This window comes from Sparus aurata, chromosome 15 (assembly GCF_900880675.1).
Source record: "Sparus aurata chromosome 15, fSpaAur1.1, whole genome shotgun sequence".
Lineage (NCBI taxonomy): Eukaryota > Metazoa > Chordata > Actinopteri > Spariformes > Sparidae > Sparus > Sparus aurata.
Window position 1 is genome coordinate 11,407,654 of NC_044201.1, and position 22,794 is coordinate 11,430,447.

Sequence of the window (22,794 nt, forward strand, 5' to 3'; positions counted from 1 at the left end):
GTGAAGCATCATTTAGACAATAGAGACAAAAAGACAGAGGTGAAGCATCATGTGACGCTCATCTCGCGCATGAGGGAACACTCAGAGGTAGACATGTGGAGACATCTAGTGGACAGCCAGGGTACCGCGCAGCCAAGTATGTGTCCCTGACAATAAACCTAAGTTTAAGAACACAATTTAAAAAAATTTGAAAGAAATGTAACATCAAATTGTGGAATATCACGTTGAGTGAGTTGAATTTTAATCTCATTTTTTCCCCTGTTAATTTTGAATACCTTTAACACAGAAGGCATTTTGACATGTTACAGTAGAAAAAGCACATGTGTAAGTAATACAATAACACTGAGCAAATCTCTCAAGGAGTATATGGTGTTTGGGCTGGATCCACAAAGACAGAATATGTGAAACCCCTTTAAAATGTGCCCATTTTGTCACGCTAAATAGCACCACCATCAGTCAAAACACTAGATATTTCTGTTGTAACACTTTTGTCAATTCTTTCAGCTATAAAAATGTTTCCAAGAGATCAGGAAAAGTTCTTGAGGCTGTATGACTATTGTATATCATTATAGTGTTTAGTTGGCTTAACTTGTTAACTACAAATGCATTTAAGATATGGTAGCCAAAATCGCACCGAATCACAAAAACTGTCAGTAACAGTGAGAAGCAGATCATGTTTATTGGATTTTGAAATGTCGCTTGCTGATCGGTGAGGCTCGTGAGGTTTAATCCTGCAGACAAACTGATCAAAGATCTAATGAAATAGAAAAAGTAAGTTACATTTGCTCATCGTGAGCCATTTCTCAAACATTTGGTAAACATCCAAAAGTGAGCATCAATCAGTCTGCAGAATGTACATTTACACTACACTTTATTCTTTTACATGATTTACTGTAATTATTTTTCATTGAAAAGCTTTCAAAATGGCCCACATGTCGAAGTGAGTGAAATTAGTGTGGTGAAGTGAGCTGATTTTCAGTCACTTATAGCCCTTCCGTGTATATAAATAGATCCCACTTTGTGATATTCACAACAGGGAAAAATGACAACAATATTGTTTTGTGTAGTGGACACTGCAAGGTTTGAATGTCTTTATAAACACATGTGAAGCAGGGCAGAAAACATTCAGACAGTGTCTTTTGACTGATCTGCTTGACATAAAATGATTAATCATTCATTTCCTATTTCCTTTTTTCAGGTCAGAGTGCTACTGAGATGTTTGGCTGGTCTGTGAGGGGGTCTCCTACCAGTCAGCCAGTCGACTGGGCCAGGAGGTTCTCCTTGGCACTCCTCAGTGAGTGCCAAAGCTGCGGCAATAAGCTCCTCTAAATGTGTGAACGAAAAGATCCTCACCTGTTGAAGGATGTGGCCTTGGCACTTCCTTACTTCCTTAAGCATTTTCATAGTAGCACAGAATGGTTTCCTAACAACTGCCAAGGATATTTTTTTTTCCTCAGAAATCCTTAACACATTTTTTTTTTTTTTTTAGCACATTATGTAAACTGCACATGGATTTTTAAGGTCTACATTTTTTAAATGTATATATATATATATATATATATATATATATATATATATATATATATATATATATATATATATATATATATGTGTGTGTGTGTGTGTGTGTGTGTGTATATATATATATATATATATATATATATATATATATATATATATATATATATATATATTATATATACATATACATATACATACATACATATATATGTATGTATGCGTGTGCCCTGTGCCCTTGAGCAAGACACCTGACCTCAGCTCCAGTGTCTAGATGGGAGATACACAAACAGCAGCAGATAATCCCATGATGGACGCTTGACTCGTTGATCTCGAAAAGTAAAAGCAATCAGTGATGAGTAGACCGCCGTGGAGGCAGAGGTCCTCCCATGTGATGTGACCGAGGCCTGACGGACTGTGCCTGTCTGCTATGGCTCCTCCTGCTTCAGTAGAACGGGGCAAGACGTAACACCAGTGCGGGGGAACGGGAATAACACACCGCGATACGATTTCCAGGAGCCGCGGCGGAAGATGGCAGATCGTGCAGTGCTGAAGAAAAAGACATAGATGATGTGTTTCGAGTCGCCTCTTCTGCTGTGAAGGCTTCGACATTTCCTCAAGATTAACAACACCCCAAATGAACTCCGTCAGAGCAAGCAACGTTAGCAGAAGACCTAGGCGAGTCTCGAGGCCGCGCCCGGTGCAGCCGGAGAGGAACCACCAGGAAAGAGGTGATGTGAGCTAAGCTAGCATTAGCATTGCTGAACGGTTTGTCAAACAGCTAGCGTTTGGGTCAAACCGTGTTAACCGCATGATTACATTGGGCTGTGTGTTACTCGTGCCAAAATGTAGCGCGTGCATTATTGCAATAGCGGCTATTGTCGGTAGCAGTGAGTAGCTAACAGCAGTCGCAAAGCGCCGCTGTGCAGCCAGGAAACTCCGAGGCTTTTGTGTTGGTAGCTAGCATCCAGGCCGCGCTTTGTTTTGCTTGGTTTTTGCTCCCAGTCGGCCCGTCTTGTGCTTGTCTGACCTCATACTGCTGCTAAATTTTGCGTTTTGACAGCTGACCTTACAACACTGGTGGAAATGACAAGAGATAAGCAGTGTTTTGCTTTATCCGTGGGTGACGAATACAGGGAAGGGTATACAAAGTGGTTTTGCCAGTTGTCGTAGCATGCTAACTGAACATAGCCTGTGCTAGCTGTTATTATTAGCATGTTTTGCTATCTATCTGCGTTCTTTAAAAAAAGCCCAGCTTTCATTGCCACTGTTGAAACGTTAAAGCGTGCACATAGTGCTTGTAGTTATTGTTATAACGTCACTGTTATATCCAGTCTCGTTATGTTTTTGTTTTTTCTAGCTACAGTAACGCTGTGGGACAACAGACGGTGTAGCGTAAGAGGATACTGGCTGCAATTATTCAAAGTAAACAGTAGCCAGAGATGCTCTGAAATCATAGTTGCCATGAGTTAAAGCCATTGCTAGCCCCCCAGTCAATCCAGTACTCACTGGTCAGTAACAATAATGGCTGGTTTCTGTATCTGATTCAACGTTAATGTGTGGATCGGTTACGTGTTGTCATGTTGGATCTCGCTGCATCACTTGAAAGGCAATCATCAGCAGCAGAGTGTTAATATTTACGACTGTTTCTCACAGAACTGAGTGTAAACAATGAAAACTATAACAGTAACTTGAGTATGTCGACAACACAATCTCGTGGAGAATGAACTGTCATTCCTATCTTAATGAATTATGAGTTTTTGCGAGTGTTTTTTCTTGTATCACTTAATTTAATCAGTCATAATTCTGTCATGGTACCTGTTTCCCTCTGTCTGGATGGATTAGTTGTCATTTTCAGGTGACATTAAATGAGTTATGATGGTGTGGTTGGTAATAAATCAACAATAGCTCTTTTTCATCATGTAGTGTAAATGTGTTGTGGAACTACACCCCTGGTCTCAAATGTGTTTGTTTAAGCAAAACAAGAGAGAAGTCGATTGAGCTGGTTACATGGACGATGTTTGTAGTGGTTACTGGCCTAGAGAGAGTCATCCTTGCAACCAGAGCAACGAGCGGGGAGTTTACGTCTCCCATCTGGGGTAGCTATCAACTCATGCCATGGTGAATAGCCTCATAATTAGGCGTCTGGTTTAGTTCAGGGCTGTTTTGTTTTTCTCTTGATTGAATCCCCTCTTGATAGGATCTGTAATCAATTTTTTGCATACAAAGTGGGTAATTACAAAACCATTTTTATTTTTTATTTTTTTTGCTGGGGTTTAGCATGTGACCTGTGTGTTTTAAAAACTGTTCAGATAATAGGTGATTAAATAATTTCCTCTGGTGATTTGTTTTTATAACGTGTTTCTTTTTACTGACGCATTTATGTGTGAAAGCTCAACATTTAATAGAATATGGTAACAATAATTTGAAGATTTAAATTATTGTCTGTTCAACCAAAGATCTGAAACATTAAAACACGTTAACTTCCATTATTGCAGAACACACCACCCATGTTTTAGCGCTCTACTCTCTTGGTTTTATTGATAGATTTGCAATTAATCATTTTTTTGTTCGACACTATTTGCAGATGAGGACGTTCCTGCAGATATGGTCGCAGAAGAATCCGGTCCAGGAGCTCAGAACAGTCCCTACCAACTTAGAAGAAAGTCTCTACCCAAGAGAACAGTGTGTCCGACAAAGACAAACATGGAGGTATGGATCCTTGGTAGATCTCTTTTGTGATTTTTTTAATTAATGAAACACAATAATGAATGTTGAGGTGTCCTTACTGACTTTTTATTATCTACAGGGTGCTTCCACGTCAACCACAGAAAACTTTGGACACCGACCTAAGCGCCCCAGAGTGTCCGGGAAATGTCAGGATTTACCAGGTAATTAGGAAGATATTAATTGAGGTGTGACACAATGTGTATCCCCCACAGGGTCGCATTCTGTTTGTGTTTCCCACTGGTTGTGCTGGGTAAATGTTGGGCTAATTTGATTAAGGTTATGGATTAATAACATGCAACAGTTAGTCGCTCATGTTAGCTGATGGTTACATCATACACAGTGTCATGATGTTGTTTACTATGACTGTTATGAATACTTGCAAAATGTAAATTATTACTTAAGTTTCACTTTCATTTTCATAAGAAGAGGCCTGTGTCCTCAAAACAACTCTAACAGAAGATTTAAAGAAACAAGGCCAATTGTCAGTCTTTTTTGGTGAATTCAACATGACACTTTTCTGTGTTTAACCTTTACCTCAGGCTTACCGTTGGTTTAATGTCAAGTTCTGGCAATTTAGGACAAGTAGATGTGTACTGATATCAACCTTTTGTCAAGAGTTCAGATCATCTCTTTACAAACCTCTTTGGTAAAGACATGAAGCAGCACCATGAGTTTCACAAAGTGGAAATTTTAGAGTCTGTTATTTGTGGCATTTGGAATCTTTCTCATACAGTGAGCCAAAATGTCTGAAATAGATGATTGCCCCATTAGATGGCATTTGATTCTGGCCTTGTGGTGTCCCAAGTAAATCATCACATTGCCTTGTCTTGTGTTCACAGTAGCTCCAAGTGATCTGTTATAAAACCAAAATTGATACCAAATAGCAAGCATGATATCTCTCTTTCCTATTTGTCTCCTTGTATTTTAAAGTTGGATGCAAAAATCCATGATAGATATATATTTATATGTAGTCAGATGACTGACCTAATTATACTGCATCCTTTGCAGTGTAACCATAGCGAATATATACATGTGAAGACTGGGGAAACTATGTACCATTCAGCTCTGACATCTTGCAACTGGAATGTGATTGGATCTGCTGGTTCTAGCTCCAGAGAGTTGTGTTTCAATCTCAATAAGAGACACACTTACATTGCACATTTGAAATTCTTAACTAATGAAAATTTATTTTATCATGGATTATAATATTCAGTTAACATCACATCCACAATGTAATTAGGATTCACTGATTGATACCCTTTGAGGTAGCTGGGCTTTAAGAGCAATGCTCAGTCTGATGGTAGTAAATGCCAGAACATGTTTGAACTTCAACTGTGACTGGAAGTGTTCACGTACATCTTTGATGGAGATTATATTGATTTTGAATAGACAATGTAAAGGTAATTCAAATTTCTAAAGGTTTCTCAAAGTAGCCTTCAGGATTTCTACTGAAATCAGTTGCTTTTGCAGTCAAAATAGAATCAATCTATGTCAAAATCAATCAATCAATCAAAAGCCAAGTATTTTATTCTAACTCCATGTTGATCCTCCTCCCAGCAGCTCCAGCAGAGCAGTATTTGCAGGAGAAGCTTCCAGACGAGGTGGTGCTAAAGATCTTCTCGTACCTGCTGGAGCAGGACTTGTGTCGTGCAGCGTGTGTGTGCAAGCGCTTCAGTGAACTGGCCAATGACCCCATCCTCTGGTAAGACCCCTTGTATTTTGCTGTTGATCTTAATCAATACTTCGTCCAAATGTTGTGAGGGAAGTTACAACTAACTTTCAGAGCCACTTGTTCAAGTTATTTTTGATTGATATTGGGTTGACAACAGTGAGATTTTCATGGTACAGTTATCATCTCACAAAATATCAAGATATACAGTGTTACAAGGTTAATATTATTATTGTTATAAGCAAGAATGGCCCTTAACAGAAAGAAACCCTATTTTAATTTTCACAGAATATTATGTCCTGACAGATACAAAAACACACACAATCATCAATTTTCATACCACCTTATACCTCGAAAACGGTTTATTGCTGCAACCCTATTTGATTGTGACTTTTAACTTCCCTTGATTGGGTTGTCCATCTGATTTAAAATGGTTGCATAGATTAGAAAACGAATTCAGTGTGAAGAAGTATGCTATTTGTACGCCTCTGTCAGAAACAAAAAGCTCCTTCCAAGTCTCTGTAGTATATATTTTTTTTACCTCTTAAGAAATCCCTGCTAAGGCAGTATTACTTGCAAAAGAGGAGAGCGAGACTTGCAGATGGATCATTTTGACTGGTCAAGCATTTGGGGCTGCCGATGAAGTTGTTGTATGCGACCGTTAACCTTTCGGGACAACAACAAGCTGAAGGAAACTTTTTAGTAATTTGACAAGTGGTTCCTGTGAGCAAAAGTTCCAGGTACTAATGCAGACTATTGTGTGAAATTACCAAACTGCATTAAAGTTTTAAACATCTATAATAGTAGGGCAGAAGAGAATTTGTCAACTGTAAGCTGAACGTCTTGTTGACTTTAAGAAGCAGAGTTTACATTAAAAAATGGGCAGCAGTCTGAATTGAAGTGAAGCGTTTCAAAATAATAATGGACAATCAAAACAAAGTAACCTACCATGGTCATTTCACTGTGAACATATTAAAACTGACAACTATCTCAAGTGTGGTGCAACCAATATTTCATGTTTAATCAGCAAGTTTGTCTTGTTCAGTGCTGTTTTACTTTACCGAAGTCTTTTGCACCAGAGCTTCTGTATTTCAGACTAAATTCGGACACAAATGAGATTACTATGGTATTGATCCCTGTTGTGCTTTCACATTTCAGGAAGAGGCTGTACATGGAAGTGTTTGAATACACGCGACCCATGATGCACCCCGAGGCAGGGAAGTTCTACCAGATAAACCCAGAGGAGTATGAGCAGCCAAACCCATGGAAGGAAAGTTTTCAGCAGCTGGTAAGGAATCCTCCTGTGGGCTTATTTGCTGATTGAACCCTGCACTACTCTTATTTAGCCTTTATGTTTGATATGTGTCATAGCAATGAGTTAACTCTAGAGGAGGCAAATGCTGTTTCCAAAAATACTATAAATTAGAGGGCATTTTATACTAAAACCTTCCAAAAGGGTTATGAGGTATATGTTGTGGGACCATTGAACAGTTGATTCTACATACTGCAAATTATGATACAGCATTTAATCCACTTCAGAAGATAGTGTTGTAGAGACATGAATTAAAACCTCTCTGCTGTCTTTTAATCTGTACATCAATAATTTTGCTGCTGAAAGTTGCTTCTGTGTGACTTTGAATCCTCCTGTGTACAGACGGCTAATGTCATGTGAAAGGGCAACACCACAGGCCATAATGTTGACATTCAGTATGCACGGCGTCGAAAAGAATTACGTGTTTAATTTATATTCCTTTGTGATGTATTGACCTTTAATATTTTGTTTCATTACTTTTTTCCCTCCACATTGTTGAAAATGCCACGTCAGTGCGAAGTCTTCGTTGAGTTTTAATTATGAATTATTCGGGTTATTTTAGTGTGTGATTCTCTTTCCTTTTTTTCTTCTTTACAGTATAAAGGAGCACATGTTAAGCCGGGCTTCGCAGAACACTTCTACAGTAATCCTGCCAGATACAAAGGGAGAGATAACATGTTTGTAAGTGAACTCTTTCCAACATTTTTTGTGTTTATTTCCCCTCACTTTAGAACACCAGTCATTAATTCGCCATGTGATGTTTTCTCCAGTACTATGACACCATTGAGGATGCTCTCGGAGGGGGCCAGGAGCCGCACTTTGACGGCCTGATATTCGTCCACTCTGGTATTTACACAGACGAATGGATCTACATCGAGTCGCCTATCACAATGATCGGAGCTGGTATGTGTGTCTGCAGTCATGGCTACAGTTACTTTGTGCGTTTGTTTAGTCTCATCTCTAATTGATTCTGATTATTTTGTAGCTCCTGGAAAAGTAGCAGAAAAAGTCATCATTGAGAACACCAGAGACTCAACATTTGTATTCATGGAAGGCTCAGAAGACGCTTACGTTGGATACATGACCATCAGGGTGAGATGACTGTTTGTCTCTTTTTTTTGTGAGTTTATACAGGCCACATGTACAGTGCATCAAGAGGTATTTTTAAAACCCCCTATATGGCAATTGTTTTTGTCTCTGCTGCTGCAGTTCAATCCTGATGATAAATCCGCCCAGCACCACAATGCACACCACTGCTTGGAGATTACAGTCAACTGCAGCCCCATCATCGACCACTGCATCATACGTAGCACGTGCACAGGTAATCCTGCTGCGCCTTTGTTCTTCTTCCCAACCTTCAAAGGGGTCACAAGGTAAATCTGAGGGGTTTTAAAATGTAAACTGGGATAGAAAGGAGGAAAAAAAACAACTGCTCTATTTCATGTTTGTACAGATGGATTCCATTTTCTATTACTTGACATGTTTGAGCTGAAAGGAGGGTTTTCCATGATAGAAACCCCATGAAACCACATGTCTCTGTTGCATATTTTAACTTGTTTTGGATAAGAGTGTACAAATAAATCTCTGTCCTGTTTGTTTCAGTGGGGTCTGCTGTCTGTGTAAGCGGCCAGGGGGCTTGTCCCACGATCAAGCACTGCAACATTAGCGACTGTGAAAACGTTGGTCTTTACATCACTGACCATGCACAGGTAATACACACCTCTCACCCATGTCGGTATCTGTATTTTTGCTCATTTGGTCTCTTGATGTCATTGTAGCTAATTGAAAAGCAGCGTGAGCCCATCTCTCTTTTGTAATTCACTCCTGGTTCCATCAACAGTGAATAGGTCTAGTTGCAGTTTAGAAAACAAGCTAGATAAAACAAACAGCTAAAAGAATCATTTGAAGTTTAAAATGGCCATGGAAATGTTGAAAGTCTTACTCAACATTGTTTATCGTTCAGGGAATATACGAAGACAACGAGATCTCAAACAACGCTCTGGCTGGAATCTGGGTGAAAAACCATGGCAACCCAATCATCAGACGTAATCACATCCATCATGGCAGAGACGTGGGTGTTTTTACGTTTGACCACGGGATGGTAAGATCCAACTTTCTGTCCTTTGGTCTGTATTCAAAACACTGTTCATGAGTATTTACTGAGGCCTGCAGTCATTTTTCTTAAATGTGATGACAAAAAGTGAGAACTTTTAAACAAGTCTTTGTGCTCATTCCAATCAGGGGTGCAGTGCTGTCACTTAAATCACAGTTGTTTGATGATATATGTATGATGATGTGTATATGTGAGCGTGAGAACTGTCAAGATTTTAGTATAATTATACAGCGTATGATGTTGTGAAGAAACAGAATAATTGTCTAAGTGTAAAGTTTTGGTTACACAAGCTTCTTATTCTTCCAAAATATTTTGATTAGAGTCGGAGTAATTCTATTTTCCATTCCCAGGGTTACTTTGAGAGCTGTAACATCCATAGAAACCGTATTGCCGGCTTTGAGGTGAAGGCGTACGCCAATCCCACTGTGGTTCGTTGTGAGATCCATCATGGACAGACGGGGGGCATCTACGTGCACGAAAAGGGCCGCGGCCAGTTCATCGAAAACAAGATCTATGCAAATAACTTTGCTGGGGTGTGGATCACCTCCAACAGCGACCCCACAATAAGGTCAGTGTGACCTGGCTGTCAAAAGTCAAATACTGGATTGAAAACATCTTGTAAAATAGGACAGTGTCCCACACATCGTAATGGCATGTCCTAAAATGTGCTGTTGTGTCCGAACACAGGGGCAATGCCATTTTCAATGGCAACCAAGGTGGCGTTTATATTTTTGGTGACGGCCGAGGCCTCATTGAAGGAAACGACATCTACGGTAACGCCCTGGCAGGAATTCAGATCAGGACGAACAGCTGCCCTATCGTCAGACACAACAAGATCCACGATGGACAGCATGGCGGCATCTATGTGGTAAATATTTACAAAACATACGCACTCTTGAAAACCATCAACTCACACCAGTAATGGTGTTACTTCATCATCACTTTTTCACTTCCTCAACTGTCTGATGCTATAAGTCGGGGACGTAGCAGTGATGTGTGGTGGTTCTGTGTCACACAGCATGAAAAAGGACAAGGCGTCATAGAGGAGAACGAGGTGTACAGCAACACACTGGCAGGAGTGTGGGTGACGACGGGCAGTACGCCAGTACTGAGGAGGAACAGGATACACAGCGGGAAGCAGGTACGATTATGGACCGGTAACAAGTTTAATCATTAGAAATAAATGTAGAGTGACAAACCAGAGGCAAAGATGAGACTGTTGTGTGATGTAATAGAGTTAAATTGCAGTCAGACAAGCCTACAGTTCACTAATTTAAAGATATCTGTTGTCATCTTCCAAAGGTAGCTGTCACATAGAAACTTACTCCTAAATTTCTTTTTAATTCTCGGAATAAATAAATGAATTATGTTTCACTGTCATTTAAACAGGTTGGGGTCTACTTCTATGACAATGGCCATGGTGTGTTGGAAGACAATGACATCTACAATCACATGTACTCTGGAGTTCAAATAAGGTTGGTGGGAAAAAAGAAGACAATGTGCAAATATTCACCTAAACACCTTCATGACAGTTGTATACTGTCATAGGAAAATGTCCCAGTAAAGTCAGCCTAGAGTCGGTTGTTAATGTGTTTAATTAGGGAAGGAAATGCATTTATGCGTGAGTGAAACAGTGGATCAACTGTCTTCTGTTTCCTTTCTTGACAGGACTGGCAGCAATCCCAAGATCAGGCGGAACAAGATCTGGGGAGGCCAGAACGGAGGCATTTTGGTTTACAACTCAGGTGAGAAGCATAGAACTCTTTAGGGTGACAGCTGACAGAGTGATTGGCCTCCCTGCTCGTTGCTAATGTGCTCTTTGACCAACGTGATAACAGTTCTCCCCTGCTGCCTTTTATAAATAAACATGAATATGTGTTTTTCAGGCTTAGGCTTCATCGAGGACAATGAGATCTTTGACAATGCTATGGCAGGAGTGTGGATCAAGACGGACAGCAACCCCACCCTGCGGAGGAACAAGATCCATGACGGGAGAGACGGTGGCATCTGTATATTCAATGGAGGAAGAGGTAATGAAACATATTGTATGAAAACAGGGATACTTATCATGGTTGATTTGAAAAGAAAGCTTGAGAAAGGTTTTCCTGCCATGTATGTCGTTGGAGTCCATTTTAAATCCAGCATTGTGTCTGGTATAATTCTAGTGTGTGTTGCATTTCATGTCTGGTCTGTGGTATGAGGGCCTCACTGTCCGTTTTTTGTCTTCAGGGTTGTTAGAAGAAAATGACATCTTCAGAAATGCTCAAGCAGGAGTCCTCATTAGCACCAACAGCCACCCTGTCCTGCGGAAAAACAGAATATTTGACGGCTTTGCTGCAGGTGGGTCACACCTGCACACAAGCTCTAATCCTGTTTTTAAATCTACTTACAGAAATGTAAACAGAGCGTTCTTACAGTATGCCTTGCTAATGGGAACTGTGTTTTTTCTCCTACAAGGTATTGAGATCACCAATCATGCCACAGCGACCCTTGAGGGCAATCAGATCTTCAACAATCGCTTCGGGGGATTGTTTCTTGCATCTGGTGTCAACGTCACAATGAAAGGTACTCTCCTGCTCGCAAGAGCTCTGCATTTTCTCGACAGACCATTCATTTTTCATTAATACGTTTTCTCCCGTCTCTCCTCCAGATAATAAAATCATGAACAATCAAGATGCCATTGAAAAGGCTGTGAGCAGAGGTCAGTGCCTGTACAAGATTTCAAGTTACACCAGCTACCCAATGCACGATTTTTACAGGTAATTCATGTTTGTACTCGCAATGGCGGTGGCCGGAGTATCCTCAGCTGTGCGCTTTTTTCGTGTTGTGTTTACATGAACAATTTGGGTTCCCCGCAGGTGTCACACCTGTAACACAACAGACCGCAACGCCATCTGTGTGAACTGCATCAAGAAGTGTCACCAAGGACATGACGTGGAGTTCATCAGGCACGATAGGTCAGTCTTATTGACCCGTTTTACTGCAAACCAGTGATGAAAAGAACTGGCGTCTGTTAGCTTTGATACTACCACCATGTTTAAACCTGGTATTTAAATGGGTTATCTGTCCATTCCAGATACACTATCCAGATATTAAAACAAAATCATGTAAAATTTTTGTTTTTCTTTTGTGAGTATTGCAGTGCTGCTCTATCACTATATAAATTATAGGCCATGTTGACAGCTGATGCACCACCACAGATGCATCACACAGTCAAACAGTTACTAATACTGTATATAATAATTTCCTACCTGTATTGCTTTCAATTTATACAGGTTTGTTCAAATTTGCATCTTCTGGTACTTTATCATTGCACTGACACACAATCCATATTAAAAGGCTTGTGTCTCTCAGCCTGCTGGCTTTCTTGCTCTCTAAATTTGAACAACCTACATTTTATGTTGGCTTAAAACATATAATCTTAATGTGTTGTGTTTTTATGGAAGCCAGCAATGTCGTTGGAGTTGTGTTCATACCTACCAAAGATCTAAACACGTCAGCCAGACCTCCAGATGTGGTCAAGCAGATTCGAACAAATTCTGAACATGCGGTTTTCTTAACAGGATGTCTGGATACAGATCACATTTTAATACCAGGTGTAAATTAAGACAGCGCAGGCTTTTTGAAGGGTCACTGCTGTGATGTGTGGAAACTGTGATCAGGCTTATGTGTTTATAATATCTTGTTTTCTTCATTGCACTGTAACAAAGTTCATCTAAAAATAATTTCTCCTCTTTCCTCTCCACTGCAGATTCTTCTGTGACTGTGGTGCAGGGACGCTGTCAAATCCTTGCACGTTAGCCGGAGAGCCGACTCACGACACAGACACACTGTATGACTCAGCTCCTCCTATAGAGTCCAATACACTGCAGCACAACTGAGCTCGAGCCCAGAGGTCACTTTGTGCTCCAGCAGTAATGGACATAAAGACACTTTACATTGTGCAGTGGAGGAGGAAGTGGAAACTAAAAATACAGATTCACTTTGACAGAGCATATACAGAGACTTTAAAAAAAAAAAAAATTAAAAGACTTGGACATGAATATGCGAAAAGGAGACATTTAGGAAAAAAAAAGTCTCATTACGGATGCCTCGCTTTTTCTTTTTCTTCAATTATTTGACAAAAAAAAGACGACATCAGTGGGACGGAGCAGAAGAGCAGCTGACTCAGGGTTTGTGGGTGTGTGTTGGTTTGGTCGAGTAAGTGAAGCCGGCGAGAGATGGACAAAAAGCCACCGAGGCTCGTCTGCTTTTAAGAAGACACCGCAGTCATGTACAGGCCCATCGTGGACGGACACTCAAGTCAAGAAGAGGCACAACTGTTCTCATGAGGAGGCAGAAGACTCCGAATTCAACAATGCTTCCATCACTGGGCAACCGACGTGCTCGTATGATAATGTACGGGAAAAACGACCTAGCACTTCAGCTTTTTTTTTTTTTTTTCCCCCCCTCAAGACTGTTGAGATTTGATTTTAATGCTTTTTGTGTAGTTTTGTATTTTCATGCAAAAATCTTACTGTACTTGAATGTCTTTATTTTATTAAATGTGTTTCAAATTTTTTTTTTATTATACCCTAGAATTGCTGTAATTATACATGTCGCAGTATTTAACTTCTTTCTGTGAAAGAGATCAGAGAAAAGAGAGGAAAACACTAAATAGTTTCTCCAGCAACGTTGGCTCATTTCACATTTGCAATACAGAAAAATAGATGCTGAATTATGCTCTCACAAGACTTGCCTAGCTTTTTTTTTGTTTGGAATAGCATTTTTAATGTTTGTCTTCACAAGGGAGCTGAACAGTTGTGATATTTCTGTCTGTTGTACATAATCTATGCATATTTTCTGTTTGTTTGTATTGGCCTGTCACACAAAAACTAGTTTACAGGAAGGACTGACAAGACAGTTTTACTCGAGGCTTCAGTTGTAGCTTGTTTATCCAGATGAACCTGGGATATTCTAATTAAGACAGCCAATTATTTACCAAATAAAACACATTTAAGGGTATTATAATGCATCTTTTCAGTAAATTATCCAAGAACATTTGGATGGTTTTATCTTCCTTGGTACATTGATGTATCTGTCAAGTAGATTATACAATCTATACACATCTTGTCCTGCATTAAAACAATGAGCCTGCCTTCTCTTTAATAATGGGCACAAATGCTGCATCTTGGACTGTTAGAATACACAAGACTCCATGTTTTTAAAACTTTGATTAAAAGGTCCAAGAAAGAAAAAAAGACATGTCTTGTGAAAGCACAGCTAATTTTTATGTTTTTCCCTCGTTTGCCAACGTTGCTGGATAATTTCAAAGGCTTTTACTCTGAAGCTGAGACAAGTATCTATATACAGCCCTATATGGTTTCATTGCACCCCTCTCCTCCCTCCCCATTCATGTGTACTGGTGATTGTGGGTTCTCATACAGACTGAAATGTATGCATGTATCATAACATCTAGACTTAATATATTGTGAAGTATTCAATAACCGTTATGTAGGCGCTAGCGTGAATTAAAAGGGTTTAATTTCCTAGATGAAACATTGTCATTTTTTAAAAATAAACTTTATTAGATCATTACAGTAGTGTTTTTTCAAGTGCTGAGAACAAAACGTCAGCAGGAGCAATTCATGTTTACAAACTACAGGTTGTTGAGCATCTGAACAAGTGAAGCGAAGTGTGTGTTGTCCAGTGTGGCATCTTCAGCAAACTGGCAGAGCTTCCTGCGAGAAGAGAGAGAACATCAGAACTGTGCTCACAGCAAGTAACATGAGGTTTTATTAGCTATAGAACACCAATACATACTTGAAGAGTCTGAGGCTGATGGTGCTCTTCTCAAACTCTCGGGCCTTCCTGTGTCCTGACTGGATGACCTCCTCTGGCAGGCTGGCGAGTCGAGCAGCGTTGAAGCCGTAACTCTTTGGACAGGCGCCACCGATGAACTTGTAAAGGAATGTGATGGTTTCTTGACTTGGATCCTCGCATTCATTCTCCACCATGCACGCCTGAAAGGGACAGCGACATTATACTTGATACCAGGGCACAACACATGATTCGGAAGACAAAAACACAAGACAAATGCTAGTTTAGTACACTGCAACTTGTATGAAACTACGGAACCCGGTAAACAGGTTATTCATTTGTCCATTTAATAATTTACATGCAATTAGCAAGATGTTCTGTGGAAACTATACTGAATTGCTTCATTCCTCTTAAATTATTTGCAGCATGTGTTGTACACACTTCCGCTGCAGGTTGTGGTTAGAGGGGCACCTAGAATGGTGGATTTAGAGAAGCAGCTGTGTGTAGCTTAGATGTGCCCGAATCTTTCAGTCAATGCCTTCATTGCATTCGCTCATGGCCTCTTTAAAAGCTCTTGTACAGTTTTAAGGGAATGACTTCAGTTTGTACACTTAATATTCTCCTTTTGAGGGAACAATTAGCTCATTTGTGTGAAAAGACAACACATTGTTACTTGTCTCTGTAAAAAACCAAGAAATATGATTTCAGAGGTTAAATCCCTCGCCAAAGGTTTCAGAAAATACACTGAATAGCAATGAGGGGTACAACTTATAAGAAATCAGTAGGATGAGACGGACAGAATGCAATAATCAAATACAACTGAGAAGATGGTTCCCAAAATGATCATTTAAGTGGCAGCTTTTTACATTTTAACATTATAAAACTGCCTTTTCCTGTTTGCCCTTTTTTGCAGTACTTGGCATTTTCTGCATTGCTGTACTCACCATGTGGCCCAACCGCACAGCATGGTTGTTGGCGTAGTCCTCCACCAGGGAGTGGTAATGTGTTGAGAAGAGCGTGCGGCAGCAGATCTTCTCAGCAAGCTCCTTCACGACCGCACTGGCAATCGCTGTGCCATCATATGTGGCTGTGCCCCTTCCTGCAAACAGTTCACAGCTGAATGCTTACACTCCAAAAACAAACCAGCACAAGAACAAAACACTTGCTGAGCAAACTGACGCTCATGTCCCTGTTACAATGAACGAGCCTTGGTAAGCAACAACAAACTTACCTAATTCATCCAGGAGCACAAGGGAATGTTTAGTGGCATGGTGCAGGATGCTGGCAGTCTCACTCAGCTCCACAAAGAAGGTACTCTCTCCTAAAGAAGACATGTTGGATAATACAAGCTTAGTCTGTGCAGTGGAAGCTTAACACATCACCACATGTTACATTACAGGAGCTCATGATATTACCGGACATAATGCGATCTGAGGCTCCCAGCCGAGTGAAGACTCTGTCAACTGGTGTGAAGCGCAGGCTTTCAGCAGGAACGTAGCAACCCAGCTGAGCGAGGATGATCACAAGTCCACACTGTACGAAAAGAGCAGCACAGTATCTCAACATCAGACTTGACAGAGATGCGGCTGGGCGATATGGCCTACACTGCGACAAATCAATACATCTCAATATTTTGAAGTGTCCTCAAAAGCACTTGATAATTTTAGAAAACAATTTGGGGACGATAAAGTATGGACACAATGATTTCTGATATGTAATCACAGTAATACAGATATAAGTAAATGCAGTGCAGAACAAGTAGGCTAGTTCAGAAAAGTTTAGGAAATCACTGTCATTGTGACACAGGCTATTAAACTTCTATACACGATATAAAAAATATCCCGTTGCACGATTACACTGACCAGCCTTACACACAAAGAACACTGGAGCATTTTGGTTGAATCAATATGTGTCAATAAATACCTGCCTACCTGTCTCATGAGAGTAGACTTTCCGCCCATGTTGGGCCCTGTGACCAGGACACAAGAGGCATCACCTCTCCCCTCGTCCTCTTCACCGCTACCCAAACAGCCGATGTGGATGTCGTTGGGGATGAAGTCATCGCCAAAAAAGGTCTTGGTGACACAAGGGTGGCGGGATCCGGTGAGGTCAAGGAAAGGTGCTACCTCATCATCACCCTCAGGGAGCACCAGCTCTGGCCTGGTCATTGCTCCGTCTCCACCCTGGCTGTAGCGTGACAAGGCCAGCAGCACGTCTAAAAACCATTAACAATTTATTAGAGACAAAAGTAAAGCTAAAAAGTAATTTGCTTTCTTTCCAATGCTATGGGATGATTTTGCCACTCAGCTTTGTTAAAACTAAATAAATAAACCTGAGGCTGGGTGAAAACACATTATAAGCACATTATGTTACTGCACCAGAGACCAGTAATAAACTACGCAATTGTCTCTCCCTCTGTCAGGAGGTGCACAATTTCCATAACAGTGAAAAACACTCTAATTACTGTCAGCTTAGCCAGGTTTTAAATGGAATAGTTACTCAGTGACAGCAAGATTTTAAACAAGCACTCAGACTGGTGCAACATCATCATCAAATGCACATTACGGAGGCATATCGGTAACATCTGCAGGAAATGTATTCAGAGCAGACACCTGCAATGCAAACTCAGTCTCAAAGCCTCATTTTATTCCTCAGAAGCATTAAAGGAAATTACAAGGTGCAAACCAGACCCTGAACAACACTGAGTTTTATGCTGCAGTAATTAAAATGTATCACTTAACAAAATTTGATTGATGCGTGCTGTGAAAGTGATGCTAATTGACAAGAGTAAAAAGCATATAATCACCCAGCACTGCCATGCACTCCACACCAGTCTTCCAGTCTTTGTAGTTCTTGTCAAAGTTGTAGAAGAGCCTCCTCATGCAGTCTTTCAGGGCAGCGTCTCTCTTCTCCTCAAACCCTTGCAGCTCTGAGAAAAGCCGTTCACTCTCTTTTGTCACATAACGCTTCCAGCCTTTCTTTGTGGACTTGACCTCGTACTCCTCAGGAATGTTCCTCTCTGAGACACTGTCAGGCACCTCCATCTGGAAACGATTTTTCCCAGTTCCCCAGTAGGACATGTTTTTACAGCCCAGTCTTTTCTTCTGTCTGTCCAGGTAATCCTGCAGCTCTCGTTCACAGTTCTTGATTCCAGTGTGAGCCTGGTCATACTCTGGATCGAAGCCAGCTTTAGGGCTTATGACACCGGTAGTGCGGGCTTTCTGGTGGTCGAAAGCCGTCTCCCAGCGCTTGAGTTCAGCAGAGAGGTCCGGGAAGAGGCCGTCCTTATCACCCTTCAGACTGACAATTCGATGGAGCAATGTGGATTTACAGTCACCCGAAACTGGAGTGAAGACATCAATAATCTCCTGCATAGTTTTGAAACCTTCCAGTGCTGACAGGAAGTCTGCTATCTTACGCTTGCTGTATGTGACCTCCTCATAGAGAACTGCTCTGCTGTCAGGGTGATCCTGGCCCTTCATAGTGCCAATGCTGTGGATTTTACTCAGAAGACGCTCCAAATCAGGGAGCTTCTTCAACAGCTCTGAAACCTCAGTAGCCTGGGCCTGAGCTCCCATCAGGTCTTCCACAGCATCCAGTCGGTCCTTGATGGATGTGGGGTTGCAGAGAGGAGCGCAGAGCCACTGCTTTAGCAGCCTCTTTCCAAACGGGGTAGAGCAGGTGTCCAAGCGCTCCAACAGTGTCCCCTCTGTTCCTCCTGATCCATTCTGAAAGATTTCCAGGTTTGCCAGAGTCACTCCATCAAGGACCATCCTCTGACGAGTCTTTGCAAAGAAGCTGGCAGGTCCAGCAGCTTTCTCCATCTCGACATCAACGGGGACATATTCTTCAAAGTTGGCCATGGAGAGCAGCTCCTGGTCTACCAGACATTTCTTTAGGTAGAAAATGCATCCACCCAGCGCTGACAGTGCCAGCTCATAGCCATCTTTAGGAGTAAGGCACAGAGAATCACTCTCAGAGGTCATCTTTTTTAGAGGAGCAGGAAGGAAATTGTTCCCTGTCCCCTGCTCCTCGCCAGCAGTCTCTCTAAAGTAATCTGCTTCCGAAAGGGTTTTAAGAGTCTTCTGAGCATCCCAGAACTGGCTGTTTGCATTAAGTCCTTCCTGCAGAGCAGAGGACAGAGAGGCCTTGAGTATTTTGCGTGTTTCGACAGATGGGTTCCCCTTTTCAAAGAGCACTTCTGCAGCGGAAAAGTGTGCTATCAGGGTGCGCAGACGTGAGCAATGGCGATCATCTGCGAACTGACCAACATGGAAATAACCCACAGAGGTATCCACAAAGCAGACTCCGTACGTGCGGCACTGACCAGAGCTTTCCTCTTCAGCCTTTTCCTTTAAACTCAGCAGGAACTTGCTCTGACTCTCAGAGGGAGCACCGTCCAACACACTGTAAGTCTGGGTACCACGTGTGATAATCCGGCACACTTCTCTCCTTACCACACGGTCAAACTTAGTAGGCTTAGCCATGGTCTTGCAACGCGCTTCCATCATATCTGGGGTCTCCGTCTGCTCCACACGAGCCACCTTGTAGCCTTTCTGCACCAGTACATCAGAGAAGCGGCCGAAGCCAATCTCTGGAAAGCCAGAGTGAGCCCAGGTCCCCTTCATGAATGTGAGTCCCATCTCATTGACTCCGATCACAGCGTCCATGTGGTAGAGCTCATAAAACTTCCCCACTTTGTAGAAAATGACTGTGTCAAACATTTTAGATTTGAGCTGCCACCACCGACGCATACCAGGAGTGTTTCTGTTGAGAAAGTCTTCTGGCACATACAGGGTGGTAGGATCGTAGTCATCCTCTGACTGACGTCGCCTTCCGCCATCTTTTCTCCTGCCATCCTGCAACCACTCCAGCTTCTCGTGGTCCCAAACTGTGGCACTTCCACCGGTACCGGATCCATTTGCCTGGCTATCAAAGTTGTCAGGAGCAGAGAAGGCTGACAAACGAGACTTTGTATCAGATGACACAGCTGCTGGAGCTCGTTTTGGTGCAGCAGACGGGGCGGTAGGCATCTTGGCCTTTGTAAGAGCAGGTTTTTCTGCAGGCCGTTTGCGCTTTATAGGCTTGACGGGGCTGTCTGCCTCCGACTCCTGTGTACTCTCCTCTTCCTCATCTTCCTCCTCTTCACTTGTCACCGCCCCCTCTTCCTCCTCATCCTCACTGCTAGACGCAGCTTGTTCTGGTTTGAATTCGTCACCTGATCCATCACTGTCTGAGGCTACGATTATGCGACGGCGCTTGGCCTTATTTCCCTTTTTTGCTGAAGCACGGGATGAGCGTCGGCTGACCTTGGGTGACTTCATTTCCACACTTTCCTCTCCATCCTCATCACTGACCTCTTCATCACTTACAGTTGACTTGTCAAGCTGAAGGAAAAAACCCCACAAAGGACAGTTAATAATCCTGCATTAGATATAACAAACTGTTACTTTCTCCTTCCTGATGAAAAAAGGCATGCGGATAGAACTGTTTTTTTTTTTTTTTTTTTAAATTGCACATAAAAGACTAATCTAATATGATCACCTCCATTTCTTCATCATCATCCTCATCTTCCTCATCAGATGGATCCATACAAAGAGGCATCTTCAATCTTTTTTCAGGACTGTCAAACATCACTGCATCAGCGAGCTCCATTGCACGGCGGATTACAGGCTTGCCGCTGAAGAACACACCTCCTGTTTTAGCATCACTGCTGTCAGAACCTGCAAAACCGTACAAGCGAGATTGCTCATAAAAGGTTGGTAGGACAAAGTGCATTGTAGCCACAGTTTTAAAATATTTGGTATAATTAATTATGGGACATATTGTTGCCAACCTTGATATTCTCGTATGTATTTGGTGCTGACCCATCCTCTAGTCGGGGGTTCATCAAAGAAATGGACATGTATGCGCTGGGCCCGGCCTCGTCCCCTCATCTGCTGTCCACTCAGAGGCTGGGGTACCACCATGCATGGCCACCAGGGGTGTCCCTCCAGTTTGGCCCACACGAGGGCACCAGCACTGAATGTGCATGTGGAACTGCAGAAAGAAGGGAAAAAACCCAGATCTTTATGGGCATGTGCAAAGCACGAAGAGTGTTGTCTCATATGTAGACTGATACTCTAAATACTGCTCAAACAGGCCGCTGCTGCAATCTGAGGTCATTATGAGTCAAACGTGTACACTAATCCAGTTCTGAAAAGCTCTTTTGATTATTTCTCACACATTGACATATAGTAACTTTGTAAAACTTAACCAAAATATTGTTTTTTTTTAACATTTTGACTACATTTGGTTGGATAATTGACTTGGAATCATTTTAAATGCAATAATACAGGTAATGCTTGTATAGTTGTTGAAAGTATGAAGTCTCCTTATAATTTGAGACTCCTCCATCATTGCAATGTTTACCAAGAGAACCACAATGAACTTTTATCCTGGACTGTCTGTCATCCTGCAAACTACACGCATCTTACTGTGAGCATGGGAGGGGGTTTGCCGTACCATGATGAGGTCATCATGCTATTACAGCAACCTGCGCAGCTCATGTAGCTCTAAGCCCACGTTGTCTGAACTATACCAAGTGACAGTCAACAGTGCATTTCACATTTTATCTCTGTGTCCCACATTATTTTAGTTAAAGGTGTTAGCATTGACTTGACCGAAGGTATACCACGGAAAGTACAGACTGCAAGATTGTTTTCAGGAATGATTTAAAAAGCACTTAAACGAAAGAAACGTTCTGCTACACGATGCAATAGAAAGTGCTGGTTTTATTGCATCGACTAGCTCAAAAAGCTGCTTTTAACTGGCCACCCTGATGAATCTTCGTGGGGCCTTGCATTCAGACTAACTTTAGCAGAAGAAAAAAAAAACAGTGCAAAACGTGCTCCAGCAATTACACCGCTCCCGACATTATCACTGCTAACTCACCTCTGTTTGACTGGTTGGGCCTTGTCGCCGAACAGTTTGCTGAATCCTCCTTTCGCAGGCTTGGAGTTACTCTTCGGCTTAGCTTTGCTGGTCCTGGCTGGTTGTTGTTGCGGTGCCTGTTTAGCCTGCTCTTTCGGAGAGGAGTTGGACTTCTCCACGGAGGAAGGCAGGTCTGCCTCGGTCGGAGAGGGACTCGGCTTCGGCTTTGGCTTCGAGACCGACGGAGGAGACTTCGCGAAAAAGTTGAAAATTGAGCTTTGCTTCGCCATGTTTGCGAGCTTCTCGGCTGTATTAACTGAACTTTACAGAGAATGCTATAAGCAGTGTCCTGGGCCTCCCTGCATCACCTAGCCGCCAGCTACACGGCGCGAGTGCATCCCGTTCGCGGGAAAGACAGGCATGGGTGTAGTAGGAGGAGACACGAGTTTCCTCCAATGACAAGCGAAAACACTGTAACCCGGAAGTCACGTGCTATCAACATGACTTCCCTTGCCTTGGCGCTCAGTGAGTGAACTCTTCTTTTCCTCCTCTTTTCCTACGCAACTGTATTTCCAACAGAACGGGCAGGCCTAGGTACATAAGACATACAGTTACACCTTGTGAACATGTGCCCATATTACTTGTCGACTGTCACCTTTTGCAAAGAGGTAAAAGAGAAACACACACTGAAACTACTTTCGGCAGAGCAGAAGTAGAACTGTAGTTATTCTGTCATTTTGG

The 22,794-nt window shown here is 41.9% G+C and overlaps 2 protein-coding genes across 4 annotated transcripts; one reads left to right on the forward strand and one right to left on the reverse strand.

Annotated features, from left to right (window-relative positions):
- The first annotated feature begins 1,786 nt into the window (after positions 1 to 1,786).
- fbxo11a (F-box protein 11a) lies at positions 1,787 to 14,870 on the forward strand. Of its 3 annotated transcripts, none has more exons than XR_003986880.1 (22): positions 1,787 to 2,249; positions 4,106 to 4,230; positions 4,328 to 4,409; positions 5,806 to 5,950; positions 7,076 to 7,205; positions 7,827 to 7,910; positions 8,000 to 8,132; positions 8,215 to 8,321; positions 8,439 to 8,550; positions 8,832 to 8,938; positions 9,193 to 9,330; positions 9,693 to 9,910; positions 10,030 to 10,210; positions 10,361 to 10,483; positions 10,732 to 10,817; positions 11,011 to 11,087; positions 11,229 to 11,372; positions 11,572 to 11,682; positions 11,800 to 11,907; positions 11,993 to 12,043; positions 12,201 to 12,299; positions 13,094 to 13,231. XR_003986880.1 is itself a non-coding variant. In XM_030441239.1 (22 exons), exons 1-22 carry the CDS (start codon positions 2,156 to 2,158, stop codon positions 13,221 to 13,223), a joined length of 2,643 nt encoding a protein of 880 aa, XP_030297099.1. In that variant the 5' UTR covers positions 1,788 to 2,155; the 3' UTR covers positions 13,224 to 14,870. The 3 variants fall into 3 exon arrangements, 2 of the variants coding, with proteins under 2 accessions (XP_030297099.1, XP_030297100.1); XM_030441239.1 differs by having other exon boundaries at positions 1,788 to 2,249; positions 11,993 to 12,101; positions 13,094 to 14,870; XM_030441240.1 differs by having other exon boundaries at positions 1,788 to 2,249; positions 5,809 to 5,950; positions 11,993 to 12,101; positions 13,094 to 14,870.
- msh6 (mutS homolog 6 (E. coli)) lies at positions 14,849 to 22,484 on the reverse strand. The gene is made up of 10 exons (XM_030441238.1): positions 22,075 to 22,484; positions 20,978 to 21,180; positions 20,686 to 20,864; positions 17,948 to 20,528; positions 17,073 to 17,356; positions 16,557 to 16,674; positions 16,373 to 16,462; positions 16,086 to 16,240; positions 15,145 to 15,344; positions 14,849 to 15,062 (listed from the first exon to the last, which is right to left on the reverse strand). The coding sequence occupies exons 1-10, from the start codon at positions 22,341 to 22,343 to the stop codon at positions 14,981 to 14,983; spliced, it is 4,161 nt and encodes a 1,386-aa protein (XP_030297098.1). The 5' UTR covers positions 22,344 to 22,484; the 3' UTR covers positions 14,849 to 14,980.
- Between the last annotated feature and the right edge of the window lie 310 nt (positions 22,485 to 22,794).

What these genes read in the sequence shown, in the direction of transcription:
- fbxo11a (XM_030441239.1), top strand. Translation starts at nt 2,156, where the DNA reads ATGAACTCCGTCAGAGCAAGCAACGTTAGCAGAAGACCTAGGCGAGTC. An exon ending in AACAGCGACCCCACAATAAG is followed by an intron (nt 9,911 to 10,029) that starts GTCAGTGTGACC and finishes GTCCGAACACAG; the next exon opens with GGGCAATGCCATTTTCAATG. An exon ending in CATTTTGGTTTACAACTCAG is followed by an intron (nt 11,088 to 11,228) that starts GTGAGAAGCATA and finishes TGTGTTTTTCAG; the next exon opens with GCTTAGGCTTCATCGAGGAC.
- msh6 (XM_030441238.1), bottom strand. Translation starts at nt 22,343, where the DNA reads ATGGCGAAGCAAAGCTCAATTTTCAACTTTTTCGCGAAGTCTCCTCCG. An exon ending in GCCCAACCAGTCAAACAGAG is followed by an intron (nt 21,181 to 22,074) that starts GTGAGTTAGCAG and finishes TTCTTTCTGCAG; the next exon opens with TTCCACATGCACATTCAGTG. An exon ending in AGTCTACTCTCATGAGACAG is followed by an intron (nt 16,675 to 17,072) that starts GTAGGCAGGTAT and finishes CTTTTCGTACAG; the next exon opens with TGTGGACTTGTGATCATCCT.